The sequence below is a fragment of the Rattus norvegicus genome, chromosome 2 (assembly GCF_036323735.1).
Source record: "Rattus norvegicus strain BN/NHsdMcwi chromosome 2, GRCr8, whole genome shotgun sequence".
NCBI lineage: Eukaryota > Metazoa > Chordata > Mammalia > Rodentia > Muridae > Rattus > Rattus norvegicus.
In genome coordinates, this window is record NC_086020.1 from 33,542,594 (window position 1) to 33,569,413 (window position 26,820).

The window sequence follows — 26,820 nt, forward strand, 5'->3', positions numbered from 1 at the left end:
TGTCCCCTATGTTCTAGGACTCCTGATTTCTTAGTATTTTGTGTTTTTTTTTCTTTAAGATTTATTTATTATATATAAGTACATTGTCACTCTCTTCAGACACACCAGAAGAGGGCATCAGATCTCATTACAGATGGTTGTGAGCCACCATGTGGTTGCTGGGATTTGAACTCAGGACGTGGAAAAGCAGTCAGTGCTCTTAACCACTGAACCATCTCTCCAGCCCGATTTCTTAGTTTTGAGTTAATCAATTTTCTGGTGAACATGTTTGCAGGTTTTTACTATCACAAACACATGAGTGATAACATAAATTACTATGCTGGGCAGTCTTAAACACGTTTGCTTTTTAATGAGCCCTAAATTCACCCAGCTACCCCTAGAAGTAGTTCACTAGTTTCAATACAGGTGTAGAATCAGGTACAGACGCTAGGTGATTGCACGGGGTTTATGAGAAAGACTCTACACAGATCATGGCAGAGGCCGTAGGTCCCCCAAGACGAATTTCCCTCCTGTCAAAGTAACTGAGGACAATACAAACGGGCTCTGGAGAAGAATTGCGAAGTTACTTCAAGGTAAGGATCTCTTTCTACCAGAGTAATCTTTAAGCCTGGGAAAGTGTTTGACAACAACAAAGCCTTCAATGTGCTGGCACTGAAGAACTGGACAGGGAATTAGTTCACAACCATTTCAGCAAGGTAATGAACTTGACCCATTATGGCGGATGGGTCTGAGCGAGGGAGTACCTGTGATAGGAGGTGAACAGTGTCTTGCCACCCGCGCTCTCTAGGCATTCTCTCGCGCCCCGCCTTCAGCACTCCCTCTGGCCCGGGGTGCCCTCAGGGTTTCTAACTGGGCTTTCTAATACTGAAAGTCTGTATTCCAGGATCTACCACTCCCGGGAACCTCGCCTCGGCCGCATTCTTCTCTTAGGGGTTCCTGAAGTCCCGAGGTTGGGGCTTTTTAATTTTCCGTATGTTGATGTTCACCTTGCCCTAGTCTGAATAAAAGCCTAAATCTCAGGCTTTTATTTCTACATCGGTTGTCCATCCGGCTTTGGAGCTGAAGTTGGAGGAGGGCGGCTAACATCCGGTTGCACGGAGGCACGGAACTGGGCTCAGGAGAGCTGGCGCGCCGCTGAACCTCCGGGACCTGGAGGCCCTTTCGGGTCCCCCGCGGTGGTCCTGCAGTCAAGCGGCTCAAGGACGCGTGGCGGAGCGGGGTGAGCCACTGAAGGAGCGCGCGGGCTGCGCGGTGGAAGGTTCGATCCTTGGTGGGAGATGAATAGAGTGCCAGCCTCAGGTTAGGACCCCGGGAACCCGCGGTGGGAAGGGTCAAGAGTCGGGTTGCTCAGGAGTGGAAAGTGACTGTGGTGGTCAGATAAGCAAACGAGCTCCTTCCCTCCCCAAGGTAGAGCCAGCCATTAATGGCCTCGTCTGACACCGGAGAATACCGATTTCAAAAACTCTGTCTCTCTCTCGCTATTATTTAGCTAGTCATTTTGAGCCATAAAGCTGTAAGGCATTAAGTACTATGCAATATCCTGGTTTCAGTGTCCTGAAACAAAAAGGAACGAACAAAAGCCCTTGAGAAAAAAACAGGAAATCCACGGAAGTGTGTGGTTTAGTTTAACCTGCACCGGTGTTTTCGTCCCAATTTTTGATAAATGCACCCTGATGCTAACTTTTGAGGAATTTAAGTGAAGGACGTATGGGTCTAAGTCTTTGCAACGTACTGTAAATCTAAAATTATTCTAAAGTTAAAAGTTAACAGCAAAGAGAAGCAGGTCATGATTCACAAAGGAGGGTTTATGTTGGTTTTCCGCCCCCAAGCCGGACAGGAAGTAGGTAGCTGTTTGATCAATTTGTTTGCTAAAGCAAAGTTGTCAGGCTGGTGGGGGTAGATCCTGCTGCCTAAGTCTTTCCTGTTGGAATTTGTCCTCTCCTAATTCTCTTCCACAAATAACTTGGAGAATCTATCTGTTAGATGTGAGTGAGACATACTCCTTGAACTAATGGGAGCCATGGAATGTCTTAGGGCAAGAGAGGGGACATCCTTAGATCTGTTTAAAAGGTATCGACTCAGCACGGTGTGTAGCTTTACTGGTTTAGACCAGAAGAAGCTATTAGAAATTCTATGACTTGAGGAGATATTTGTGAGACTTGAAGAGTGAGGGGATTGAAGGCATGTGAGGTTTCAAAGAGAAAAAGGGGAAATTGATTCCAAAGTTTTTCACTCAATGGCTTAGGAACACAGACGATGAATTTGAAAAAACAGAACTCAGGAAGAGTCCTGGATTGAGGGATGGGGAAAATAATGAACTTGGTTTCAGTTGTGTTTGAATTACAGACAGAATGTCCAGCTGGAAATGTGTGTTTGTGGAAGGCAGCCTGTCCAGGGGGAACCAGAGGAAGAGAAGGAGCCCTGGAAGGCAGGGAGGCGCTCCTCCTGGCAAAAGAGCAGGGGCTGGTTTGTTGCTTTGTTGAGAAGCCCTGGTATTCCAGGGACCAGGGACCGAAAGTGGGAAGTTAAAATGTCATGGCTCCTACAGAGCTCCTAGAGGCTTTGGGGATAGGGCTAGATCTTGGTGTCAGCAATTAGGTCACTATTTTTCAGATATTTTAGTGAAAAATAGGAAGATTGCTGACAGCCTATTCATACTTGCCCTTCCCCAAGTGTCCAGAGGGCCAGACAAGGACTGGGATGATTTCTAGTGACTGGCTATACTGACCTGTGGTATTTAGGCAAGTCATGTATGCTTGGAATAGGAAAACATTTCTCAACAAAATCAAAAGAACCCTTTTATTTCTAGAAATAAATAAAGTTTATTTATTAAAGTGGAGAAATGGTCCATGGAATATACTTTGCAATTTGCTGATACAGAAATACAAGTTTAATATTCTAAAAAAAATTTTTTTAAAGATTTATTTTATTTATTATATATATAAGTACACTGTAGCTGTCTTCAGATACACCAGAAGGGGGCATCAGATCTCTTTACAGATGGTTGTGAGCCACCATGTGGTTGCTGGGAATTGAACTCATGACCTCTGGAAGAGCAGTCGGGTGCTCTTAACCGCTGAGCCATCTCTCCAGCCCTCTAAAAAATTTTTTTAATTTATATGTTGTAATCTCACTCAATAAGTAGATAGACTGGTATACAAATTCTTCCTTTTCTGGGGATGGGGGGGGGACCTTACAATATTGCCCAGGTTGGTCTCAACTTCTTCAGCCTCTTGAGTGCCTGGTCATATATACCACCAAGTCTGTGAGTTTGAGGCCAGCCTGGTCCACAGAGCAAGTTCCAGAATAGCCAGGGCTACACTGAGAAACCCTGTCTTGCCCAAGAAGTGCATGCTGACAGGAGCCTGATATAGCTGTCTCCTGAGAGACTCTGCCAGAGCCTGACAGATAGAGAGGCAGATGCCAACCATAGAACTGAGAACGGGGTCCCCATCGGAGGAGTTAGAGAAAGGATTGAAGAGCTGAAGGGGCTTGCAACTCCATGAGAACAACAATGCCAACCAACCAGAGCTCTCAGGGACTAAAATATCATCCAAAGAGTACACATGGACAGGCCCATGGCTCCAGCTGCATATGTAGGAGAGGATGGCCTTGATGGGCACCAATGGGAGGAGAAGCTCTTGGTCCTGCCAAAGCTGCACCCTCCCAGTATAGGGGGATGTCAGGTGGGGAGGCAGGAAGGGGTGGGTAGTTGGGTGGAGGAAAGGGGATAACATTTGAAATGTAAATTTAAAAAATCCAATAAAAAAGAAAAGCCAGGGGTTGGGGATTTAGCTCAGTGGTAGAGCGCTTGCCTAGGAAGCGCAAGGCCCTGGGTTCGGTCCCCAGCTCCGGAAAAAAGAACCAAAAAAAAAAAAAAAAAAAAAAGAAAAGCCAGAAAAAGAAGTCATTGGGCCATTTTCCATAGAATTATATGGTTTTATTCTCCCACTCACAGTACATGAGTCTGAATTGCCTCATGGCCTTGGCAGCACGTGGGATCAGGAGTCTCTGATGAAATTTAACGTGGTTTCAATTTGCAATCCCCTGACAAGTAATATTGAATTATAAAGTATTAGGAAGCTAAAAACAACAGAAAATCTTCATATATGAGATTTATATGGTATCTGTTTCATTTGTTTCTTTCTTTGTTTCTTGAGACAGTGTTTCTCCATGCAGCCCTAGTCGTCCTGGAACTTGCTCTCTAGACCAGGCTGGCTTTGAACTCAGAGATCCACCTGCCTCTGCCTCAGGAGTGCTGGGGTTAAAGGTGTGTCCCGCCACTGCCAGTGTATGTTTTTTTTGTTTGTTTGTTTTTGGTTTTTTTTTTTTTGGTTCTTTTTTTTTTTCAGAGCTGGGGACCGAACCCAGGGCCTTGCGCTTCCTAGGCAAGCTCTCTACCACTGAGCTAAATCCCCAGCCCTTGTTTTTGTTTTTTTTTTAAAGATTTATTTATTCATTTAATGTATATGAGTACACTGTAGCTGTCTTCAGACACACCAGAAGAGGGCATCAGATCCCATTACAGATGGTTGTGAGCCACCATGTGGTTGCTGGGATTTGAACTCAGGACCTCTGGAAGAGCAGTCAGTGCTCTTAACCACTGAGCCATCTCTCCAGCACCCTAGTGTGTGGTTTTAAAGGTGGAAAATAAGAGAGTTATCTCAGCAAAAAGCCCAAGACTGGTTCAGTTTCTTTGAAAATCCCAGTAAGCATCTGCTTAAGCAGCGGGATACTTAATTTTCAGTCTCATCTGCCTATGGATTGATACTGTGATTGTATTTTTATACATTTATTTATTATATTTTATTCTCATTGAATTGAAGCTTGGCACTAGATTTTTTTTTTTAACTCACAGTTTTAAAAAAAATAGCAGGTAAAACATTTCTACACAGTTGCGGCAAAGCCACTGTTTTGAAATGCCCAGTGTGGAAAGCCTGAGATCCCTGCACTCCATCCTGAAGAGAGGAGGTTGAGTGTCTGAGTGTCCTGTCCATACAGCAGTTGCTCCCTGTGACCAAGTAAGTGACCCCCGTGGTCCGGGGACTGCATGGGTTCAGGGAAGGCGCATTCTCTAGGATGCTTTTCTCCTGGGAAAGAGGGCAAGTCCTGTGGTGCCTACTACGGAACCATGACCGTTGTGTGCCCTTGTCCTAGAGGCAAGTGTTTTATAGTTGTGTGTTCTCTCCTTCTTTTTGTTTGTTTAGTAAACAAATCTTTATTGAGCAACAGCTGTGATTTAGAAACGGAGTTAAGTTCTAGAGTACTGTGGTGGGCCAGACAGGAATACCTGTTTGTCGCGTCCATTCTGTGTGAGGGTGTTTGGAGCCGGTTTCGGCCGGTTTCGGCTGTGACAGGAGAATATGCAGGTGACTGACCTAGCCTAACACATACACACTGTGAGGAGTCGCATGAGGAGGCCCGAGCCACCTTGTGCTTCACTCACCTCTCCCGCTTTATCAAACGGATTGGTGGCATAATATGAGACGTGAGTAAACTATGAAGGACTATGTTACAAAGTTATTTTATTTTATGTATTATGTTATAAGGCAAGCTCTCCTGTGTAGCCCAGGCTGAGTGCGAACTGGCTGGCCTCTTCCTGCCTCTGTCTCCTAAGCGCTGAAGTTACAAGCCTGTGCCTCCATTGGTATGTCCTTCCGAGGCTTGCAACCTTATTGATTTATTTTATTTTGCAGTGCTGGGACTAGAACCTGGGGCCACATGCATGCGACACAGGTATACTGCTTCCAAGCCTGTGATATAGACGGTAACCCAAGAGAGGCCACTAAGATGACAGGCACTGAGGGAATGACCCAAAGAGGCTGAGGAGACAGGTGTCCAAATATGCAGGGGAGGAAAAGCCCAGAGCTCTGGGTGCCAATGTCCTGTCCACATAAGAGCCGCAGAGAGCCTTGGGTGATGGGTAGAGATGGACGGAAAGCTGGGCCCTTGGCCATTGCACAGGCTTTGGTTTTTACTCACGTGACAGTGTAATTTAAGAAAGAAAGACGAGGAGGGAATTGAGAGGGATGCCTTCCTCACCGATTTACTGTGTGCCAGCCACACGGAGCCCAGAGTGCCTTTAACCCTGCGGTAATGGACAAAGGCAGGAGGCAGAGTCTTCCTGTAGCAGTGTGGTCAGGCGAAGGCTCGTTCACACTCGTCCGAATGCTGTACCACTCTCAGACTTGCTGGTCCCTCTATAAGCTTGCATTTGAAGTGTCTGTCACCTCAGTGGACTGACTGCTCTACCCTTCCCTGATCGCTAGGGCTCTGTACTTCAAGTTCAGCCTTCCTAACCTCTACAATTCACCTCGGTCTTTGAGGGAAGAGTTGGATATTGCAAGGGGCATTTGTGTGTTCGGTTTTTGTCTTGTTTTAATTGTAACATTTATTTACGTTTCTCTCTCTCTCTCTCTCTCTCTCTCTCTCTCTCTCTCTCTCTCTGTGTGTGTGTGTGTGTGCTTATTTGTCTGCATGTATATCACTTGTGTGCAGATGTCCTTGGAGGACACAAGAGGGTATGGGATCTCTGCAGCTGGAGTTATGAGCCGTTGTGACCCCCTGGTGTGGGTGCTGGAAATTGAACTCTGGTGCTCTGCAAGCAGCCAGTGCGCCTAACTGCTGAGCCATCTCTTCAGCCCCTATCTTTTTTTTTTTTTTTTTTTTTTTGGTTCTTTTTTTCGGAGCTGGGGACCGAACCCAGGGCCTTGCGCTTCCTAGGTAAGCGCTCTACCACTGAGCTAAATCCCCAGCCCCCAGCCCCTATCTTTTTTTTTCTTTAAAACTGAATATTTCCATTCTGTGTGTTCATTTTAAGTTACTGACAGTGAGCATAGCAGAGTGCGGGCACGCTTAGGCATCGCTCTGACAAAAATGTTTTCATTTCTTTTGTGGGGGGGGGACCCAGAAGATGCATTGATGCATCTGCTGTTTTTAATTAATTAATTAATATGAGTACACTGTAGCTGTCTTCATGCACACCAGAAGAAGGCATCAGATCCCATTGCAGATAGTTGTGAGCCACCATGTGGTCGCTGGGAATTGAACTCAGGACCTCTGGAAGAGCAGCCAGTGCTCTTAACCGCTGAGCCATCTGTCCATCCTCCCCCTTTCACTTCCCCTTCTTCCTTTGCCTCCAGCTTCTTCCTTTTGCTGACTGCTTTTTAACCACTGTTTTCCCTAACTACACTTGGCCTGTTTTCGGTCATAACCAGGACAGCATTTGGCTAATGAGCAGAGTGTCGAGGTCATCGAGCGAGGCAGAGGACATCTGGGAAGCAGAGGATGACATGACCGAAGGTGACCTAGGCTATGGCCTCAGAAGGAAACCGGGTGGTATTTATGAAGTTCCCTGTTCGACGACATCTAAGAAAAGGTCAGATGGAAAGAACCCAAGCCCTCCTCCATTTCCAAGAAAGGGGGAAGAAAGAAGCGAAACCGTTTTCCAGTATTCCAGGAGCAAGGGCGTTCAGGATACCTGCGCTCGCGGGTGTAGAGCATCCGGCTACAGACGACAGAGCAGCGCTGGTAAGACCACTGGGCTTTCTGCCCTCCCTCCCCTGTGGATGTATAATCAGGGCCCTTACTCTCTCAGCACAGGACGATGAATAACAGCAGTAGATTTTCATCTTTATCTCTTTAATCTTTGAGATTAAATCTGTTTATGGGGGGCGGGGGGGGGGGAGTGCAAGCACATGCCAAGGCACGCCACAGCTCGAAGGAGCCAATTCTTACCCTCTACCATGTGGGTCCCCGGGGTAGAACCTCAAGTCCTTGCTGAGCCACCTCACTGGCCCACCTCTGATTCCCGTGAATTTGTGGAGCTCAAAAGTCACTCATGTTTTATTTCCCAGTACTGAGGCATCGAAAGGCACAGTAGCTAGTCCGCTCTAACATCATATGTGGGTAGCTGCTTACCACGGTTCCCTTTTTCGTGACAGAGTTTTATGCGCCGCCCCACCCCCACCCCAGTCAACAGTTCCTGGGAGTCAGGTGCAGGTCTAGGTTCTGGAAATAATAATGGATAAATTGTGCAGTTAAAGTGACAGAAGACATCCGGCTGGGCACTGTTCTTGGAAAGAAGTTAAAGTTTAGCTCCTAGCTATTATTATTACCACATCGATTAAACTTAAGCTAACTTCCAAAATCCACTTATTTGACTTAAACGTTCATGTTTTCCTACACATTTGCGAGTTAACTAGTCCATTCATTAGCATACATTTCGTATCATGGTTTTTTTTTTTAAGAAGCTGTGTTTTCAAACCCACTTATTTTTTAATTTGTGGATATTTAAGGGTTTGTATTTTTATCATTAGTTATAATAATGTTTTTCACTTTGCAATTTAGGGACGAAATATTTCGTAGTTTGTAAACCCTGTACTTTGCCGGGGTAGGGAGGGGGCACATTTGAGACAGGGTCTCTCTACATAGCCTTGGCTGCCCTGGAATTTACTATGTAGACCAGGCTGGCGTCAAACTCACAGAGATTCCCCTGCCCCTGCCTCCCAAGTGTCAGGATTTAAGGAGCATGGCATCGTGCCGAGCTAAATAACTGGTTTTAGCTAAAGAAGGTATTCGTTTTTTTCCTCCAACAGATTCTAATTCAGAATTGTCGGATGAGCAATTAAGGCGGTGTCTTCGTGAAGCTTTAGAGGTACGTCCTCGTGATACTGAGGGAGCGCTGTCCCTGCCTCTTCCAACAGACCTCTCCTTCCCTTCATCCCCCCCCCCCCCCGTCCCCTCTCTATGTGCGCACGCGTGTGTTTCTCTCTCTCTTCCTCGTTTGTGTCTATATTGCCCCGGCACACATGTGGACATCAGGGAACAACTTGTTGGAGTTAGTTCTTTCGTTCCATCCTCTCGGTACCAGGGATTGAACTTAGGTGGTCAGACTTGGAGGCAAGCTCCTTACCCCGCTGAGCCATCTTGCTGGCTCCCCCCATACCCCCCACGCACCCTGTCTTTGTCTCTAGAAAAGCCCTGTGATGAAGCGTGCTCGACCCTTCAGGCTAACCCACCACTTCTCCGGCTTCTCCAACCCTGTCTATCCCTCTGAACCACTGGGAAAATTGGTTAATTCCTTAAGCTTTTCCTCTATGTGGGGCTGGAAAATTCTGTCTTAATGTAATGCCCTTGAAGTCAGAAGACCAGAGAATTACTAGAAAAGAGAGGCCATGTTCATGATGTGATGTGCCTTGAAGGGAGAGAGCCTTCGATCCCAGGTAACAGAGAGAGTGTGCAAGTCCTAAGTTTTCAGGGGCTTAGAGATGCTCCACACCATATGAGCTAGCCTGGGCTAGCCTCCATGCAGAGGGACACTGAAGCAGGCACTCGGTAGGATCGTGACTTATCCTGTAATATGAGGGGGAAGGAGGTGCTGCAAGGCCACAGCGGAGCTTCTCATTTGCTCCATACAGAGGGGGAAGAGACAGCAGGGTCATTCACGGCCTGATTGACAGTTTGAGGGTCCGTAACCCAGGTGATCTGAGGATCCCCTCCTGAGCCCCGCCCCTATGGGTGTGGCAGCTTTGAGAGGCCTGGCACCTTTCTGGGAAACCGGACCCCTGCTTTCTAAGGTTAGATAACTGGAACTACTGAGGCAAATATCACAGGCGGAGGCGTGAACATAAACTTGCTGTCTCTAAGCCTTGGAGGGAAGAAGTCTGAAATCAAGGTTTTAGAATGCCTGCTGCCTCCGAAGGCTGCCATAGCCCATGGCGTTCCTAGGCCTAGGCTGTAGCATCTAGTCTCTGCCTCAGCCTCTCATTGCAGGGCTTTGTCCCCAGTCCTGTCTTACCACCCCCTCCTCTGCCCCCTATTTCTCTGCGTCCAAGTCCAAGGTGCCACCTATTCCACAGGCTCTCTTGCGGTTGGATTGGGGCCCACCTTAATCTGATACAGTATCATTGCAACTGGATTATATCCTTAAACTAAGTATCACAGTAGGTAAACACGTGGAAAGCAAGCGTCACTTGGGCATGTTTCTCTGTAAATGCTGCATTTCCACAATGCATGTGGTGTTCTTCAGCCGATTCACCTTGGAAAGGCTTGGAAGGAGTGGTCTTGGCCTAGATAGACTTAATCTATTGCCTTAAAGGAGGAAGTATTTTTGGTTTCATTTTTTTTGTTTTTTGTTTTTTTGTTTTTTTTTTTTTACTTACCTGTTAAGCCTCCCTTTTTAGGTAAGTTCATGTTCATGGTACTTGTTGCGGGTCCAAGAATCACCCACAAATCACAAAATCACAAACACCGATCTCAGACAGGGATGGTTTATTGAACATACAGCTTGATACTGCACCATTAGAACTGTAGCTCAGAATTCTGGGACTGAGCCAGGACCACAGACATCTTTCTCTGTCAGCTTATAAAGGAAGAAAAACCACAATGAGCTCTTCTGCAGGTGTAGGAAAAGCTGCCTGGCAGGCAGTCCGCTCCGACTCAAGCCACTCTAGGCATGACAGTTCATAGTGACCTTCAATCTGATCCGTCCTCCGTTAAGCTTTGTGGAATTTTTTAAGACTCGCAAGCCTCATACAGAACATAAGAGGATATGTGATCATGACCTCGCTCTGAGTCAAGTTATTTCTCTGTGTCAGTGACTGGCAGGCATATTACAACAACAATAGGAAAGAGCTGGGGGCATGGAACAAGAGGGCTACAGCTATGCTGGGGCAGGGGGCAGACCACAACAATACTGAGCACAGTAGGAGGCAGGTGTCAAAACAAACCACAGTAGTCAGTACAGTTGTATTGATGGCCACGTGCTTATTTTCTGTGGTCTAAAGATCCTCTCTCTCTCTCTCTCTCTCTCTCTCTCTCTCTCTCCCTCTCTCTCTCTCTCTCTCTCTCTCTCTCTCTCTCTCTCTCTCTCTCTCTGTGTATGGTGGTGCACATCTTCTACCCCAGCACTTGGGAGGAGGGGGCAGTAGACAGTCGTTCAAGGTCATCCTCTGTAAGAAGTTTGAAGTCATTAGACGGTTCTACACCAAGATTTTTCTTTTCTTTTTTCTTATTTGTAAGTACACTGTAGCTGTCTTCAGACACACCAGAAGAGGCCACCATGTGGTTGCTGGGATTTGAACTCAGGACCTCTTGAAGAACAGCCAGTGCTCTTAACCACTGAGCCGTCTCTCTAGCCCGACTTTTCTTTTTCTAATTAGTAGGCAAGTGCCCACCAGGGTAAAAAGCAAGAGACAGGTTTTATTTCAACTGGAGCTTGCTAGTAAGTTCCGGTGCGGTTTCAGCATCTGTAGGAACTCACAGCCTTGCTCAAGGGTGAGTGTGGACTAGCCGCTCCAGTCAGTTACAGGGGTTACGAGCCTTGCAAACACTGAAGCTTACGATATCTCTGTCTTCAGGAAGTAGAGATTTTAAAGACGGAACTCGAAGCATCTCAAAGACAACTTGAAGGTAAAGAGGAAGCACTGAAAATCCTTCAAAGCATGGTGAGAATTTATCTCTGAAAATTCGTCACTTAGCATATTCTAATAGTCGGTGGCATCGTAATCCTGGCTCTCAGGAACACACGCGCAGACACACAGAAGTACACATACTGAAAATAAAATAGATCTTTAAAAAATAAAACGTGCACTTGGGTCCATGCGCATAGATGTTACCATGTACGAGTTCGAATGTTTAAAACTTAATTTTAGCCGGGCCACGGTGGCACACGCCTTTAGTCTGAGCATTGGGGAGGCCGAGGCAGGTGGATCTCTTCAGTTTGAGGCACATTCTCAAAACAAACAAAAAACAGAAATAAAACAAAACCCTTGATTTTACTGACGCTGTTTTTATTCTTTCATAGGCAGTGCTTGGCAAAGCCACAAGCCACACACAGACAATGCTTCAAAAAACCATAGAGCAAAAGAGATCTTTGGAGAAGGTATTTGCAACTGTTAGCATTGGCGCAGTCGGTCTGATAATATTTAAATATAACTTTCTTAGGCTCACCACTGTAATGGGTGTGTTGTTCACGGTACTCTCCAAAGGAGTACTTGAATCTTTGATGGTTTTCCCTTTGGACACTTACATTTTAAAACAGATTGCCACATGGGTAAAGTATGGTTTCTTTACTTCCTTTTTCTGGTAGAGAAGGTCTACCAACTTGGCACTTCCCTTTTTTTCTTTTTCTTTTTTCTTTTTTTCTCTTACTTATTATTTATACTGCGTTGCGCCTTCAGAAGAGGGCGCCAGATTTCATTACAGATGGTTGTAAGCCATGTGGTGGCTGGGAATTGAATTTAGGACCACTTAGGACCTCTGGAAGAGCAGCCTGTGCTCTTAACATCTGAGCCCTCTCTTCAGCTCCAATATCTCTTTCTTGTATGGTTCCTTCATAGGGCCATTCGGGCTAAGACTTCCAAGTGTAAATTTACTTTCTGGTTTCTACACAGGCAGAGGTAGGCACTAAGAAAGCTGGACCCGGGCTGGAGAGATGGCTCAGGCGGTCAAGAGCACTGACTGCTCTTCCAGAGGTCCTAAGTTCAATTCCCAGCAACCACATGGTGGCTCACAACCATCTGTAATGGAATCAGATGCCCTCTTCTGGTGTGTCTGAAAAACGGCTACATATAAATAAAATAAACAAATCTTTTTTAAAAAGAAAAAGAAATCTGGCTCGGTACAGTGATTTTTTTTTTTTTTTTAAGTTTTTTTTCCGGAGCTGGGGATCGAACCCAGGGCCTTGCGCCTGCTAGGCAAGCGCTCTACCGCTGAGCTAAATCCCCAACCCCGGTACAGTGATTTTTTAAAAAGATTACTTATTTATGTGTTTTATGTATATGGATATTTTGTATGCAGAGTATGTTATATTTCCTGGGATTATAATTACAGATGATTTTGAGGTACCGCGTGGGTGTGGGTGCTGGGACTTGAACTCAGGACCTCTGGAAAAGCAGTCAATGCTCTTAACCGCTGAGCCATCTCTCCAGCCTTCTTTTGGTTTTTATTTGTTCATTTGTTTTTGGCACAGGGTTTCTCTGTGTAGCCCTGGCTGTACTGGAACTCGCTCTGTAGACCAGGCTGAACTCACAGAGCCACCTGCCTCTGCCTCCTGAGTGCTGGGATCAAAGGTGTGCACCACCACTGCCCAGCAGTACAGCTAATTTTCAACCCAAACAGTTTAAAATTTCTTTTCTGTGTTCAGTGAGCTTTGGCAGAGTGTTTCCGAGTGCTAAAGAAGTCTATTCAGTGTACAAATGCCACAGACCCTTCTGAGAGGCCTTTTGCTCTAATTGTTGTATGATTAAGTGACTTACTTCACTCTTCAGTGTTTCTAAATGACTGATAATTTTCCATGAAATGCCCCCTTTTTTAAAATCAGAAGGTAATATTTCTCTTTCTCTAGGAAATAAATGCCTTGCAGTGGGAAATGGAATTTGATCAGGATAGATTTAAAAATATAGAAGAATCTTGGATCCAAAAATATGACAGGTTTGTATACTTATGGCCCTGAGAATTAAACACAGGGCCTTGTGCATGGTGTACAGTTACACTACAACTGAGGGGCAGCCTTTAAGTTTTACTTTTATTATTTTTAATTATACCCATATATATCTAAAAATGGGTATGTGCACATGAGTGCAGAGGGCGACAGAGGCTAGAAGAGGGTCCCCTGGTGCTAGAGTTACATACAAGGAATGTAACTCTCTCTGCCTGACAAGTGCTGGGACCTGAACGCCAGTCCTTTGCATGTACAGTGTGTGCTTTCCACCTGAGCCATGTCTCTAGCCCTTGGGATTCTGGTTTTACAGAATCATGAAGTATTTGTCCTTTTCAGTTGTCCTACAAGCTTCCTCCATGTTGTAAATGTTTCTGGATTTCTTTCCAGGATATCTAGTTTCTTCCAGGCACATTCTGATATTGATGTGAGTGAGTGAGTGAGTGAGTGAGTGTGTGTGTGTGTGTGTGTGTGTGTGTGTGTGTTTACACCTTCAATCCTAAATGGCCAACTTGGGCTTGCTTCTGCCATTTTGAGTAATGGTGCTAGGAACGTGGGTGTATTCTCTTGCCCCATCCCTCAGTGAAGGACTTTTGAGTTACCTTTTTTTATTTTATTTAAAGAATTAGAGCAGGCAGGAGAAATGACTCAGCAGTTAAGAGCACTGACTTGAGGTCCCGAGTTCAAATCCCAGCAACCACATGGTGGCTCACAACCATCTGTAATGGGATCTGATGCCCTCCTCTGGTGTGTCTGAAGACAGCTACATAAAATAAATAAATAAATCTTTTTTGAGATTTATTTGTTATATATTAATTACATTGTCTCTGTCTTCAGACGCACCAGAAGAGGGCATCAGATCCCATTACAGATGGTTGTGAGCCACCATGTGGTTGCTGGGATTTGAACTCAGGACCTCTGGAAGAGCAGTCAGTGCTCTTAACCGCTGAGCTATCTCTCCAGCCCCTAAATAAATCTTTTTTAAAAGGGGATTAAAGCAGTACTGAGCAGGAGGTACAGCAATGTCTCATATGCCCTCCCCAACACATAGCTTCCCATCATCCTCCTCCCTCCCATCATCCGCCTCCCTCCTATTATCCGCATCCCTCCCATCAGCCACATCCCTCCCATCATCAGCATCCCTCCCTCCCTCCCATCATCAGCATCCCTCCCATCATCTGCATCCCTCCCATCATCAGCATCCCTCCCATCATCAGCATCCCTCCCATCAGCCGCATCCCTCCCATCATCAGCATCCCTCCCATCATCAGCATCCCTCCCATCATCAGCATCCCTCCCATCATCAGCATCCCTCCCATCATCAGCATCCCTCCCATCAGCTGCATCCCTCCCATCATCAGCATCCCTCCCATCATCGCATCATTCCCATCATCAGCATCCCTCCCTCCCTCCCATCATCAGCATCCCTCCCATCAGCATCCCTCCCATCAGCATCCCTCCCATCATCTGCATCCCTCCCATCATCAGCATCCCTCCCATCATCAGCATCCCTCCCATCATCAGCATCCCTCCCATCAGCATCCCTCCCATCATCAGCATCCCTCCCATCAGCATCCCTCCCATCATCAGCATCCCTCCCATCAGCATCCCTCCCATCATCAGCATCCCTCCCATCAGCATCCCTCCCATCATCAGCATCCCTCCCATCAGCATCCCTCCCATCATCAGCATCCCTCCCATCATCAGCATCCCTCCCATCAGCATCCCTCCCATCAGCATCCCTCCCATCATCAGCATCCCTCCCATCAGCATCCCTCCCATCATCAGCATCCCTCCCATCAGCATCCCTCCCATCATCAGCATCCCTCCCATCATCAGCATCCCTCCCATCATCAGCATCCCTCCCATCAGCCGCATCCCTCCCATCATCAGCATCCCTCCCATCAGCATCCCTCCCATCATCAGCATCCCTCCCATCAGCCGCATCCCTCCCATCAGCATCCCTCCCATCAGCATCCCTCCCATCAGCATCCCTCCCATCAGCCGCATCCCTGCCAGCTTACTCCACTGGTTCTACCCTGGACCCATACAAATGGTTAAGTTGGATTAAAACCATGTCAACGTGAATGAGACTGTGAGTGAACACGAATGCTGGTTCTGCCTCCTTCTCAACTAAGTCTACAGAAGCTTTAAGCGTGTGCATGGAAGTGAGATCGCTCAGTAGATAACACACTTGCCCACCAGGAGAGAACCTACTCCCACAAAGAATCCTTTGGCTACATGTGTACTTTTGTGCCTCCCACAAAAAAAAAAATGTAATAAAGTGCAGAAATTAGGATGCTTTTGCTCGGCGAGGAGGTGTTACTATTTTAATTATTTAGTCAGGCTCTCTTTCCCCAGGCTGAACTGTGACAATGCAGTCCTCAGAGAGACTCTGAAGTTGAGAACAGAAGAGGTAAAGATGCTCAAGTCTGAAAATGCTGGTGAGTGCTCTATCTCGGTGATTCTCTGTGTCGGCAGATACAAAGTGCACTGTACCAAAAACACTCATGCCAATACAGACAAAGCGAAGTCATACCACTTAGGGAAAATTTAAGAAAAGAAATGCATCCTTGAGAACTTTTATTTGCTTCAGAGTTTTCTTTTTTATTTCCTAAATAAGACTATGGAGGCGAAACCCATACAACAGAAACTTAATCATTTGAAAATAAACAGTTGGGCCAGCCACAGCCGTGCTCACCCGTAATTCCTAGGACAAAGGTAGGTGGATCTCTAGGAGTCTGAGGCCAGCCTGGGCTACAGAGTGAGTTTGATATCAGCCAAAGGCTACATGGGGAGACCTTGTCTCAAGACCAGCAGCAGTTGGGAGGGGCTGGCGGAGGGAGGGGGAGGGGGATGTGATCCAATACGTCATGTATAGGTCTGAAATTTTCAAGAAAATATAAGAATATCTTTAAGCAGGATGGTGGTGGCGCACACCTTTAATCCCAGCACTTGGGAGATAGAGGCAGGTGGATGGATCTCTGTGAGTTCGAGGCCAGCTGGGTCTACACTGAGTCCCAGGACAGTCAGGGCTACACAGAGAAACCCTGTCTTGGAAAGCAGGACAACAAAAGGGAGTTTAAAATAAGTAAAAGTGCTTAACTCAGCGGTGTTGATGTACTGTGCACTTACGATCTCAGATAGTTCCACGATTTTCTGATGTTCCAAAGTAAAGGCTGTGCTTATGAATCAGTTTCTTTCTAGTATCGCTTTTGACCCGGTTTCAATATAAAGGGTTAGGAAAGTGGTGCAACCTCTAAGCCCACCATTTGAGAGGCTGAGGCAAGAGGATTGCCCTGAGTTCGGCAATGTCTGGGCTCCACAGTGAATTTTAGGTCAATGAGGACTACAGAGTAAGAACCTCCCCCCCAAAAGCAAAATAGAATGGCAGACCATGATGCTAAGGAAACTGTGTGTGTGTGTGTGTGTGTGTGTGTGTGTGTGTGTGTGTGTGTGCGCGCTCGTTGCATATACGGTTGCATGCGTGTGTACTCACACATGTAAACTCTGCATGTTACAAACCCCTTGTATAATGAACCATGTTATGAGCGCTGCGAAGAGGCAGGGTGGCATTAATTTTCTTCCAGATTTTTTTTAAAAGACTTATTTATTATATATAGGTACATTGTAGCTGTCTTCAGACACATCAGAAGAGGGCATCAGATCCCATTACAGATGGTTGTGAGCCACCATGTGGTTGCTGGGAATTGAACTCAGGACCTCTGGAAAAGCAGTCAGTGCTCTTAACCACTGAGCCATCTCTCCAGCCCCCTTGTTTTTGGTTTTTAATCCGAGACAGGGTTTCTCTGTGTAGCCCTGACTGCCCTGGAAGTCAGTCTGTAGAGATCTGCCTGCCTGTCTGCCTCCGAATGCTGGAATTAAACTGTGTGCTACTTACTACACCTGACTCAAGAGTTCCCAAAAGAAAAAAATCTAACGGAATTTTTTTTTAAGATTTATTTATTTTATATGTGTGAGTACATTGCCACTTTCTTCAGACACACCAGAAGAGGGCATCAGGTCTCATTACAGATGGTTGTGAGCTACCATGTGGTTGCTGGGAATTGAACTCAAGACCTCTGCAAGAGCAGTCAGTACGCTTAACCCCTGAGCATCTCTCCAGCCCTGAGTTTGGGTAACTTGCACATTTGATATGAATACAGTATGGGAGGTCTTACTAACCAGTCCCCTCATAGTCTGAGATAGGAAAAGACCAGTTATTAACGTAGTGCTTGCTGATGTATTTACTGATTTAAGCACGGCTGCCTGTTTGGCAGCCATAACTTCACTTGCTGCCTAAACAGAGGAAGAGTTGAAACAATGGATTGTTGCCCTTAGCAATCACCACACGTTCCAGCCCTTGCCCTCCGCCCACCTTTAGCATATCAAATGAGAATACAAACTAGACCCTCCTGGCTGGTTCACAGGTGAGGTCTCATCCCTTCCAGTCCCATTGGTATTAGAGTGCTTATTTTAAAAAGATTCCTAGGGCAACCTTCAAAGACTCAAAATAGTTTACCTTCCCTGTTCACTTAAAAAAAAAAAATTGCTGACCGGTGGTGGTGGTGGTGGTGATGGTGGTGCTTGTCTTTAACCCCAGCACTCAGATCTCTGTGGATCTCTGTGAGTTCCTGGCCAGCCTGGTTACGAAAGGAGTTCTAGGATAGCAAGGGCTACATAGGGAAACCCTGTCTTGAAATACCCGCCCACCCACCCAAAACTCTGCAAACTTTCCTAGAGCAAACTAACCGCCGGCCTGGGTGGCAAAGTAAAGAGGCTTCCCCATCAGAAGTAGCTATCACAGAGCTGGAGAGACGGCTCACACAGAACGCTAGCGGCTCTTACGGAGGGAGGACCTGGTTCAATACTCAGCACCCACATGGCAGCTCACGACAGACTGTAACTCCCGTCCCAGAGGGTCAGACACCCTCACACATGAAAATAAAAGTTTCCTTTCTCCCATGATACCTGCTATTTCATCAGGAAGGTTTTCTTGATGGAGCCCAACCTTGTGGGTGATGTCTGATGCGTGTGCTGCTTAGAAGAAATGAGTGTGTGGCATTGGTATAACTTTGTATAGTCCTGGCCTCAGAACTAACGCTGTCGCATGTGGCCCTTCCTAGTTTTGAATCAACGGTACTTGGAGGCCCTCGCCATGCTCGATATCAAACAGCAGAAGGTGGCTCAGGAGAACACGGCGGAGGAGAGTGGCTTTACAGAGGTATCAGGTCTCGAGGTACGTATGCACCTAGGAAAGGTGAATGGGAGGGACATGGCCTGTCTGTTTTCCCTGCTGCTTGTTTTGGGACAGCAACACACTTAGCTACGCAGACCAGGGTGCATGAGGCCCACGGGGTTGCCAGGGGTTCCTTCTCTTTCTACTATGTCTGAGAGACACAATTGTTGGACCCTGGGGGATGAGCTGGCTGTTTCCACCCCACTCATTTTCAGCACACGAGCCCGAGCCGTGCCTCACTGCTGGGTGCAGCTGGATCTTTCCAATGACGTACACACATTCTCCTCACTGAAGGGCTACAGAGGGGTGTCATCCGACTAAGGCTGGGTAGATACAGTTGCCTTCGCACAGTGTCAACGGAGCCTGTGGCTTACCCAAGTTCAGAACAAAGATCTGCTGAGGTGTTGTCTGTGACTTACAGTGCGGAAGTTTAGCTAGTGAGGGACGAAGGGCTTTGGGATTTATAAGCGGCATGGCTTCCACTCACTGGAGGACCCAGAAGAAAAAAACCCAAGCTGTTACCAAGAACGAGCCTTCCCGTGTCCTTAGGAAGTAACTGAGAATGACACATGGAACCTTTACAGTCTGGCTCAAGCTCTCCATCACACATGTTGCCATTTTCTGTCACATGGTGAGTCGTTTATACCTCGGCAGACTGGATTTAGATAATTGTATATAGTAAGTTCCTTATGAGACTTTAAAATACATAGACGACCCCTGTAAAATTAGTGTGCCTAGCTGCTAAAATGATTGCGAAACGCGAGGTTCTTGCTTTTCTTTGAATCACAATGGTCAATCAAGAATGAGCCTGTTTCTTTCCTGTGAGCCTTAGTCAAGTTTTGAGGGGGCGGGGCTACAGTAACTTCACCACCGTCGTTACCTAAGAAATATTTTAGTTCTTTTTTTTTTTTTTTTGGAGCTGGGGACCGAACCCAGGGCCTTGCGCTTCCTAGGCAAGCGCTCTACCACTGAGCTAAATCCCCAACCCCCCAAGAAATATTTTAAAATGTAGAGCATGAATTCAGAGCCTTTTTTGTTTTTAAGAGTGGTAGGATGGTTGCTTTCCCCAGGGGTAAAATAACATTCCCTCTTCATTCTGAGCGGTCTTGTTGGAGGGAGGGGGACACAGTGAATGCTGGCTGCGAGGCGCGTGTGTCACCGGAAGCACACACAGTGAGTGTCACTATTAACTATCTGCTTAGGCTAAATTCTGGCTGCACATTCAAAACTACTAGGGATGAACGCCAGGATCAAAGGTATTGAGAATGAGGAGGAAGGAAGGTAGAGTTCTCGGAAGTCTTTGTAGCAAGGAATGATGTCTGGTCTGTGGTCATTTCCACTCAGACCATGAACTCCTCATCTTACCTTTCTTTAAAAATATAAAATATATATCATACACATCATTTGTAATATGTATCTACTATAATTAAATATAAAATATTATACACACACCATACACCACACAACACACACACACACACACACACACACACACACACACTCTGCTTTTTTGGCGCAGAGACATGAGTAGCATGCGGAGGGCTATTTATATGTGGTTAAAACAACATGATGCGGGGTTGGGGATTTAGCTCAGTGGTAGAGCGCTTGCCTAGCAAGCGCAAGGCCCTGGGTTCGGTCCCCAGCTCCGAAAAAAAGAAAAAAAAAAAAAAAGAAAAAAGGAAGAAAGACAACATGACGCACTTGGTAACAGGTGATCCTTCCGGTTTCAAGCTTGCAGTCCTTGGAGCCTGCCTGTGTCAGGGTCCTGGAGGGAGCCCCTGTTCTTGTGCCAAAATGGCAGCATCCACTCGGAAACTGGTCCTTCAGCTCAGACATGAGGTATGTGTCACATCGTCGTGACAGCAGAGGCTGTGCCTCAGTTAGTTTCTTTGTTAGCAGTAGAACACATGGCAGTATTTGACATAGTGAATTTCATCTTAGTCACCGGCTGTGGAACATAGGCTTGGTTTTATGTGATAGCATTAACTCGTGCACCCGATTTCCTTAGTGTGGTTCCAAAGTACACGTGGTACATGGCCTGCAGTCTGAAGCCACCTAAAGTCGTTGACTGCCTGTGTAGTTACAGTGCTTAAAGTCACACTTCCTCATTTACACATGGTCCCCAGATCACAGTAATAGACTCAGCAGAGAGTAAACGGTGTGTTTACACTTAGAATCGGTAGTTAGCGCTGGGTAGTGGACACGAACAAGGAGCCTTTGTGCACTGGACTGCACTGCCCACTGTAGCGCCTTAACACCATTCATTTGTTGCTGTCTAAGTGGCCTCAGTTCCCTCACGGGTTAGCAGGATAACTACCATGGAGGAAAGACATGTTTAATGTCAACAGGCCAGGCATTTAATCAACTGACAGTTGCCCTTATAATTGGACTTTCTTTATATATATGTTTATAAACCAAATGTATGATTTAGCATAATTCTAAAAAGTTTTACCTTTATTTTCCTTTTGGCTTTCTGAGACAGAGTTTCTCTGTGTAGCTCTGGCTAGTTAGAGATCTGTCTGCTTCTGCTTCCCCAGTGCTGGGATTAATGTCATGCACCACTATGCCTGGCCAGTTGTATCTTTCTTTTCTTTTTTTTTTTTTTAAGATTTATTTATTTATTTCATGTATGTGAGTACACTGTCGCTGTCCTCAGACACACCAGAAGAGGGCATCCGATCCCATTACAGATGGTTGTGAGCCACCATGTGGTTGCTGGGAAATGAACTCAGGACTTCTGGAAGAGCAGTCAAGTGCTCTTAACCACTGAGCCATCTCTCCAGCCCCAGTTTTAACTTTTTGAAGATAGGGGATTTAAAGCCTTTAGACCACACGGGACGGCTGACTGCCAAACATTAGCTACCCCTTAAGTAAAACACATAAAGTAACCACATAGATCAGACTCTTGAGGTTCAGGTAGGGAGGTATTACAAAGTGTCCTTCCTCCAGGATTTGGGCAGGACAGACACAGGGCCAAACGGGGGTAATGAGTTTCAAGAGCTGGATTGGCAGGGAGTAGAGCCTCCAGGCCTGAGTGCTGGCAGAATGGGCAGGTGCTGATTTAGGCAGACAAACTGTGGGATGAGGGGAGGGACGCAGAGATTAGAATGCAGAACTGATCCCAGCTTCATTTCTGGTACCTCCCCGATGCTTTCAGTTGGAAACTCTGCAGAAGAGTAAGGAAGAGGCACACATAACAGCAGATGCATTCAGAATCGCTTTTGAGCAGCAATTAACGAGGAAAAACGACCAGGCCCTGCGACTGGCTCGAGGGGATGTGTGCAGAAGAGCGGCAACGTGGGTCAACGGGCAGCGTATGGCAGAAGATGGTACCTGGGGCGCATGTGGCAAGAGGAGGGGGCTTTAGTTGCTTTGGGATATTATAAGGTGGAGTGGAGCACAGGAAATGATATGATTGAGGTTTTTCATGTAGCTGTGAATGATTCCCGAAGGGAAACCCTCACTCAAGTCTCGGGAAGTCTCGGACCCCAGACACATGAGAGACCAATCTTGATGCAATAAGCAGAGGCGAGGTTTAATACGGAGAGCTCCAGGTCGACATGTATCCCATGCAGGAGACAGAGGTGTCAACCCTGAGCGGCTGGGAGAAGGGCTATTTAAAGGAAGAAGTCACAAGCCCCAGGAGATGAGGGGACGTCAAAAGGAAATACCAAAAATGTCACAAGGGGAAACTCTCAAAATCACAGGATTGTTCTTAAGACTCTAGGGTTTAAATCAGGGGAAAGGTCAAGCCCTCATTCTCCTGAGAACAGATCTTGATTCCTGTCCTTTAGGGTAAATGTTTGTCAGAGTTGACGAAGCATCCGCATCTGATACACATCTGGTTAGGCTTCGGCCCCAGTTTCCTGGAATACTATCTGCAGGGCACAATGGCTGGAACATTATCTGTAGGGCACAATGGGGGCTTGAACAAACATCACGGGCAGAACAGAACTCGTTACTCATTTACTCACGTCCGGTGACATCCGGAGGGTCAGTGAGTCTGCACCAGTCCTGTCTTCCTGAGTCAGATCCTGTTGCTGAGTTTTGAGCTAGTTTAAAACTCTCTCTCAGTTGTTATTTTAAATTTATCAAGGGTTGGGGGCTGAACGTAGCTCAGAAGGCAAAGGCGCTCTTCTGTCAGCTGCGCAGTGCTCGGCGTGGGTGGTGATGCACATGTTAAACTGGGAACTCACTTGTAGACCTGGATTTCTGCTGCTCCTGAAGACTGTGGTGACATGGGGCCTGAGCACCAAGCTTCCAGCAGCATGAAATCCACACTGCTCCCACCTGCAGCAGTGGGCCTTGTGCTTTTGTGAGAATTACCTCTGGACGGACTTAGGAGTTACCTAGCCTGGGCTCAGAGTACTGCTTTTACCGCAATCAGGGAGTGTGTTTTTCTCAGCCGGATTCTCTCATTGAACCTTAGGGTATCCAGCACAAAGGAGAAAGAAGACCTTGGGGCAAAGACTGCTGGGGATACTCCCTTTGGAAAACAGTTCCAAGAGCGCTGAAGACCGAAACAATCAGGACGAAGTCTTGGAGATGCTGTTAGATTTGGTTAGTACTAGACCTCTGCTTGCTTTTTGTTGGGGGCTGCAGTCGCGCTAATCCGCGCCGTGTTTGCCTCTGAAATCCTCTTCTCCACCGGGTACCATTCTCCACCATCTCCCTGCCAACCGTTTCCACATCCATGCAGACCCTTTCTGTGCAGGCTTAAAGGTCCACCTCTAGAGGGAGGGTGGGTCAGTGATATTCCAGCCAGTTCAGCTGCTGCATTCATGTGTAGCTCTGGGCACTGACCTGTTCCAGGCACTTTGTCACAATGACCTTACATTATTAACACAGCCCTTCCGCAGATAGCTGCTAAGCTAAGACACTGACTCTAGGACTTCCAGCAAACACACTTTAACTGTGATGCCATATTTATTTGTATATAAATACATAAAAACAATTTTAAATATTCTGTCAGGAATAAGTACATGCTGGGATTACACACACAATCTTCCCCGTCTCTGGTGATTTACAGGGCGAAGTAGAAGTAACACTAACTTGTTGAGCTGTTAAAGAAACGTTTATTGTTCTTGTATGTATGAAGTATGTGTGGGCATGCCACAGCACTCTGGAGGACGGCTCTGTGGGTCAGGTCTTTCCTTCCACTTCTATGTGAGTTCCAAGGATTGGACTCTGCACCTAGCTTGCCTGGCGAGTACTTTTACTTGATGAGTTTCCTCATTACCGCCCCCTTCCCCCGCATCCAACCTTCCTGCCACCTTTAAGAAAAGTCCTGGGGCTGGAAAGACTCAGTGTGGCTCCTCCTTAGCTAAGAGCACTGCTTCTCTTCTAGAAGACCTGAGTTCCCAGCATCAGCACTGCGTGGCTTACAGCCACCTGTAAATACAGCTTTGGGAGATCTGACACACCCTCTTCTGGCCCTTCCTGGACGCTTGCACACACATGGCACACACACTCACGCAAAAAAATTTAAAATAAAAAACAACACGAGCCAGGCACTGGTGGCACAAGCTTTTAATCCCAACACTCAGGAGAGGAGAAGTGGATTGAAACCAGTCTAGTCTACAAACTGAATTTCACAACAGCCAGGGCCGTTACACTGAGAAACCCTAACTTGGAGGGGAGGGAAAGCACAATTCAGCTATCGAGACAGCTCAGTAGGTAAAGAGCCTGCTGCTGGGGTTGGGGATTTAGCTCAGTGGTAGAGCACTTGCCTAGCAAGCGCAAGGCCCTGGGTTCAGTCCCCAGCTCCGGAAAAAAAAAAAAAAAAAAAAAAAAAAAAAAAGAGCCTGCTGCCAAGCCAGACTGCCTGAATTCGATTCCTGGACCCACCCGGTAGAAGGAAAGATTGGTCTCCAGCAAGTTGTTCTCCAACCCCAACACAAAGTCCACAGCACTCACATATACAGCCATGAATACACAGTCACTTCTAAATCTTAAGTCCCCCAGCGTTTGACTCAAGAGTATTCTAACATACTATTAATCTAACATTTAGGATGCAGTATTTTCACGAGATGTAATACTCGTTTTCTGCTTCTATCCCGTGACTTACTAACTGGTCCGTTTCTAACGTCTGTGTTTACAGTTGAATGATAAAGAAGAAGCCCTGGCTCATCAAAGAAAGGTCAGTTACATGCTTGCCCGGGCACTGGAAGACAAAGACACTGCCTCAAAAGAGAATAAAGGAAAAATTCCCATGAGCCAGATTTCCCCATTCGGAACTGCCTGGCAGGAGGCCGCCGAGCTCTGTGGCCTGCGTGATCCACACGTCCACGTTTCTGAACCTGTGCGTTGCGTTTGTTCAATACGACATCCTCGGAAAGTTTCAGGCTGCTCGAGAGCTCTTAAGCGATCCTGTTCTTTGCCATCGAATGTATTTTACAAGTTGACCACTTGAAATTAGAATTGGAGATGCTAAAAATCAGATTTGGAAGCTGGAAATGGAGCTCAGATAGACGTTTGGTTTGGGCGCGTAAGGCATGGGCTCAGTGCACGGTGGTGCACGTCTGTAACCCTGGCACTCAGGAGGCAGGCAGATCTAACTTTGAGGCCAGCCTGGCCTACAGAGTGAGTTCCAGGACAAATGCATCATAAGGAGATCCTGTCTTCGAAAACAAAACAGGCCTTGGTTTGATGTTCAGCATTGCGAAGACTCTGTCTGGAGGTTCATGCCGGAAAATCTCAGCTCTTGGGAGGCTGAGGCAGGAAGACTATTTTGAGTTTGAGGGGTAACTAGATTACATTAAGACTATTGCCAAAACAGAAAAACAACTCCATAAATGTCAATATTAAGAAGCTGTATGCTTTCAAGATGTTTTAAAAATTTATTAGCATAGTAATTTACAAAGTAGTTTTACTGTGATATCTTAATACATGTATTAATATATGTGTGTTTTAGTCACATCCCTTAAGCAATCAAACCCTTAACACATGTCCTTCAAGAAATGTATTAGTGTTTGTGTTGACGCTTTTTATAAATGAATTTCTATTATTTTATGGCAGTTTCAATGTTAATAGCTTATAAACAAATATTCAACCTTGGGAAGGTTTATGGAGCTGGGTAAATAGCTCAGCTGGTTAAGTAATACCTCAGGCTGACTTCTGGTGGGCAGGTGGGCATGTGTGCGAGAACCTGTGTGTGAACCCGTGGGCATGCACACTCTTAGGAACTAATCTGTTGCATATGGTGTTGCATCCCTGTAAACCCAACACTCAGGGTGCTTCAGGGTTGCAAGTCTTGGGACAGCCTGGATGCTACCTAGCAAAAACTATCTCAGAAAACAGAACTAGAGCGGGTGGCATGGTGCAGTGGTGACTTGAGTTTCATGCCGAGCATCTACAAGGTGGGAGAACCAGCTCCCAAGAGTCATCCTCTGACCTCTGAACTTCACTATGGCTTCGCTACCATGAAGTGGTAGTATGCGAGCATGTGATTATTTGGTAAAAATAATGTGATTTATTTTTACTTAAAAAAAAAAAAAGGTCCTCATTCTATTTGCGTTATTAAAAAATAAAAACTAATGGCAGAAAGGCCAGGCTACAGCTTGAGGGGGAAACAGTAAGGCACAGCCATGAACCTGTGAAGTGGGAAACACTCCATACGAACCTCCAAGGACAAGCTCCACACGAGAGAAACGTCATTTTTATTCAGGGAAGACATTAACGTATTAACACATAAAGCACACATGTGTACAACAGGAAAGTCACTAAGACTACACAACCAAGTCTGGGGTAGAGAGTGTAACACAGGTGAAGGGAACAGAGGGTCACTGTCGAACATCAACATTTCTCCACTGAAAAATGCTACCGATCAAAGGAAAACAATTAATGAGCACAAAAAGCATGTGTGTTTTATACAGATACTTTTAAATGTTAAAACATCTGCAGAGCTCAAACCTGATCCAGCTGGGATCTTACCCTGCGCACAGGCAGGAACCGCATGCAGATGTGTTAAGGCTAACGCAGTGCCCTGAGTGTTCACGGGGCTCTAAGCAATATAAAACCCTGTTGGCAGCCCGGCGTGGTAGCGCATGCCTGGAATCCCACTTGGGAGGCAGAGTTTGAGGCCACCTTGGGCTATATATTGCAGAGACCCTGTTTCAAACCAGAACGCAGTAAAAACTGA

General features: G+C 46.3%; 1 protein-coding gene across 6 annotated transcripts; it reads left to right on the forward strand.

The window, feature by feature from the left end:
• The first annotated feature begins 322 nt into the window (after window positions 1-322).
• Ccdc125 (coiled-coil domain containing 125) lies at window positions 323-25,908 on the forward strand. 6 transcript variants are annotated; one of them, XM_039102827.2, is made up of 12 exons: window positions 323-1,299; window positions 7,218-7,530; window positions 8,598-8,656; window positions 11,361-11,447; window positions 11,807-11,884; window positions 13,349-13,434; window positions 15,803-15,885; window positions 18,568-18,680; window positions 20,412-20,519; window positions 21,838-22,009; window positions 23,110-23,240; window positions 24,781-25,691. In XM_039102827.2, the coding sequence occupies exons 2-12, from the start codon at window positions 7,233-7,235 to the stop codon at window positions 25,090-25,092; spliced, it is 1,527 nt and encodes a 508-aa protein (XP_038958755.1). In that variant the 5' UTR covers window positions 323-1,299; window positions 7,218-7,232; the 3' UTR covers window positions 25,093-25,691. The 6 variants fall into 6 exon arrangements, with proteins under 6 accessions (XP_038958755.1, XP_038958756.1, XP_038958759.1 ...); XM_039102828.2 differs by having other exon boundaries at window positions 323-1,219; XM_039102829.2 differs by lacking the exon at window positions 323-1,299 and adding an exon at window positions 4,896-5,021.
• Window positions 25,909-26,820: the final 912 nt, after the last annotated feature.

Coding starts and splice junctions, on each gene's coding strand:
- Ccdc125 (XM_039102827.2), top strand. CDS start 7,233: ATGAGCAGAGTGTCGAGGTCATCGAGCGAGGCAGAGGACATCTGGGAA. Junction 11,885..13,348: donor AAAAGAGATCTTTGGAGAAG/GTATTTGCAACT, acceptor CTCTTTCTCTAG/GAAATAAATGCCTTGCAGTG. Junction 13,435..15,802: donor TGGATCCAAAAATATGACAG/GTTTGTATACTT, acceptor CTCTTTCCCCAG/GCTGAACTGTGACAATGCAG.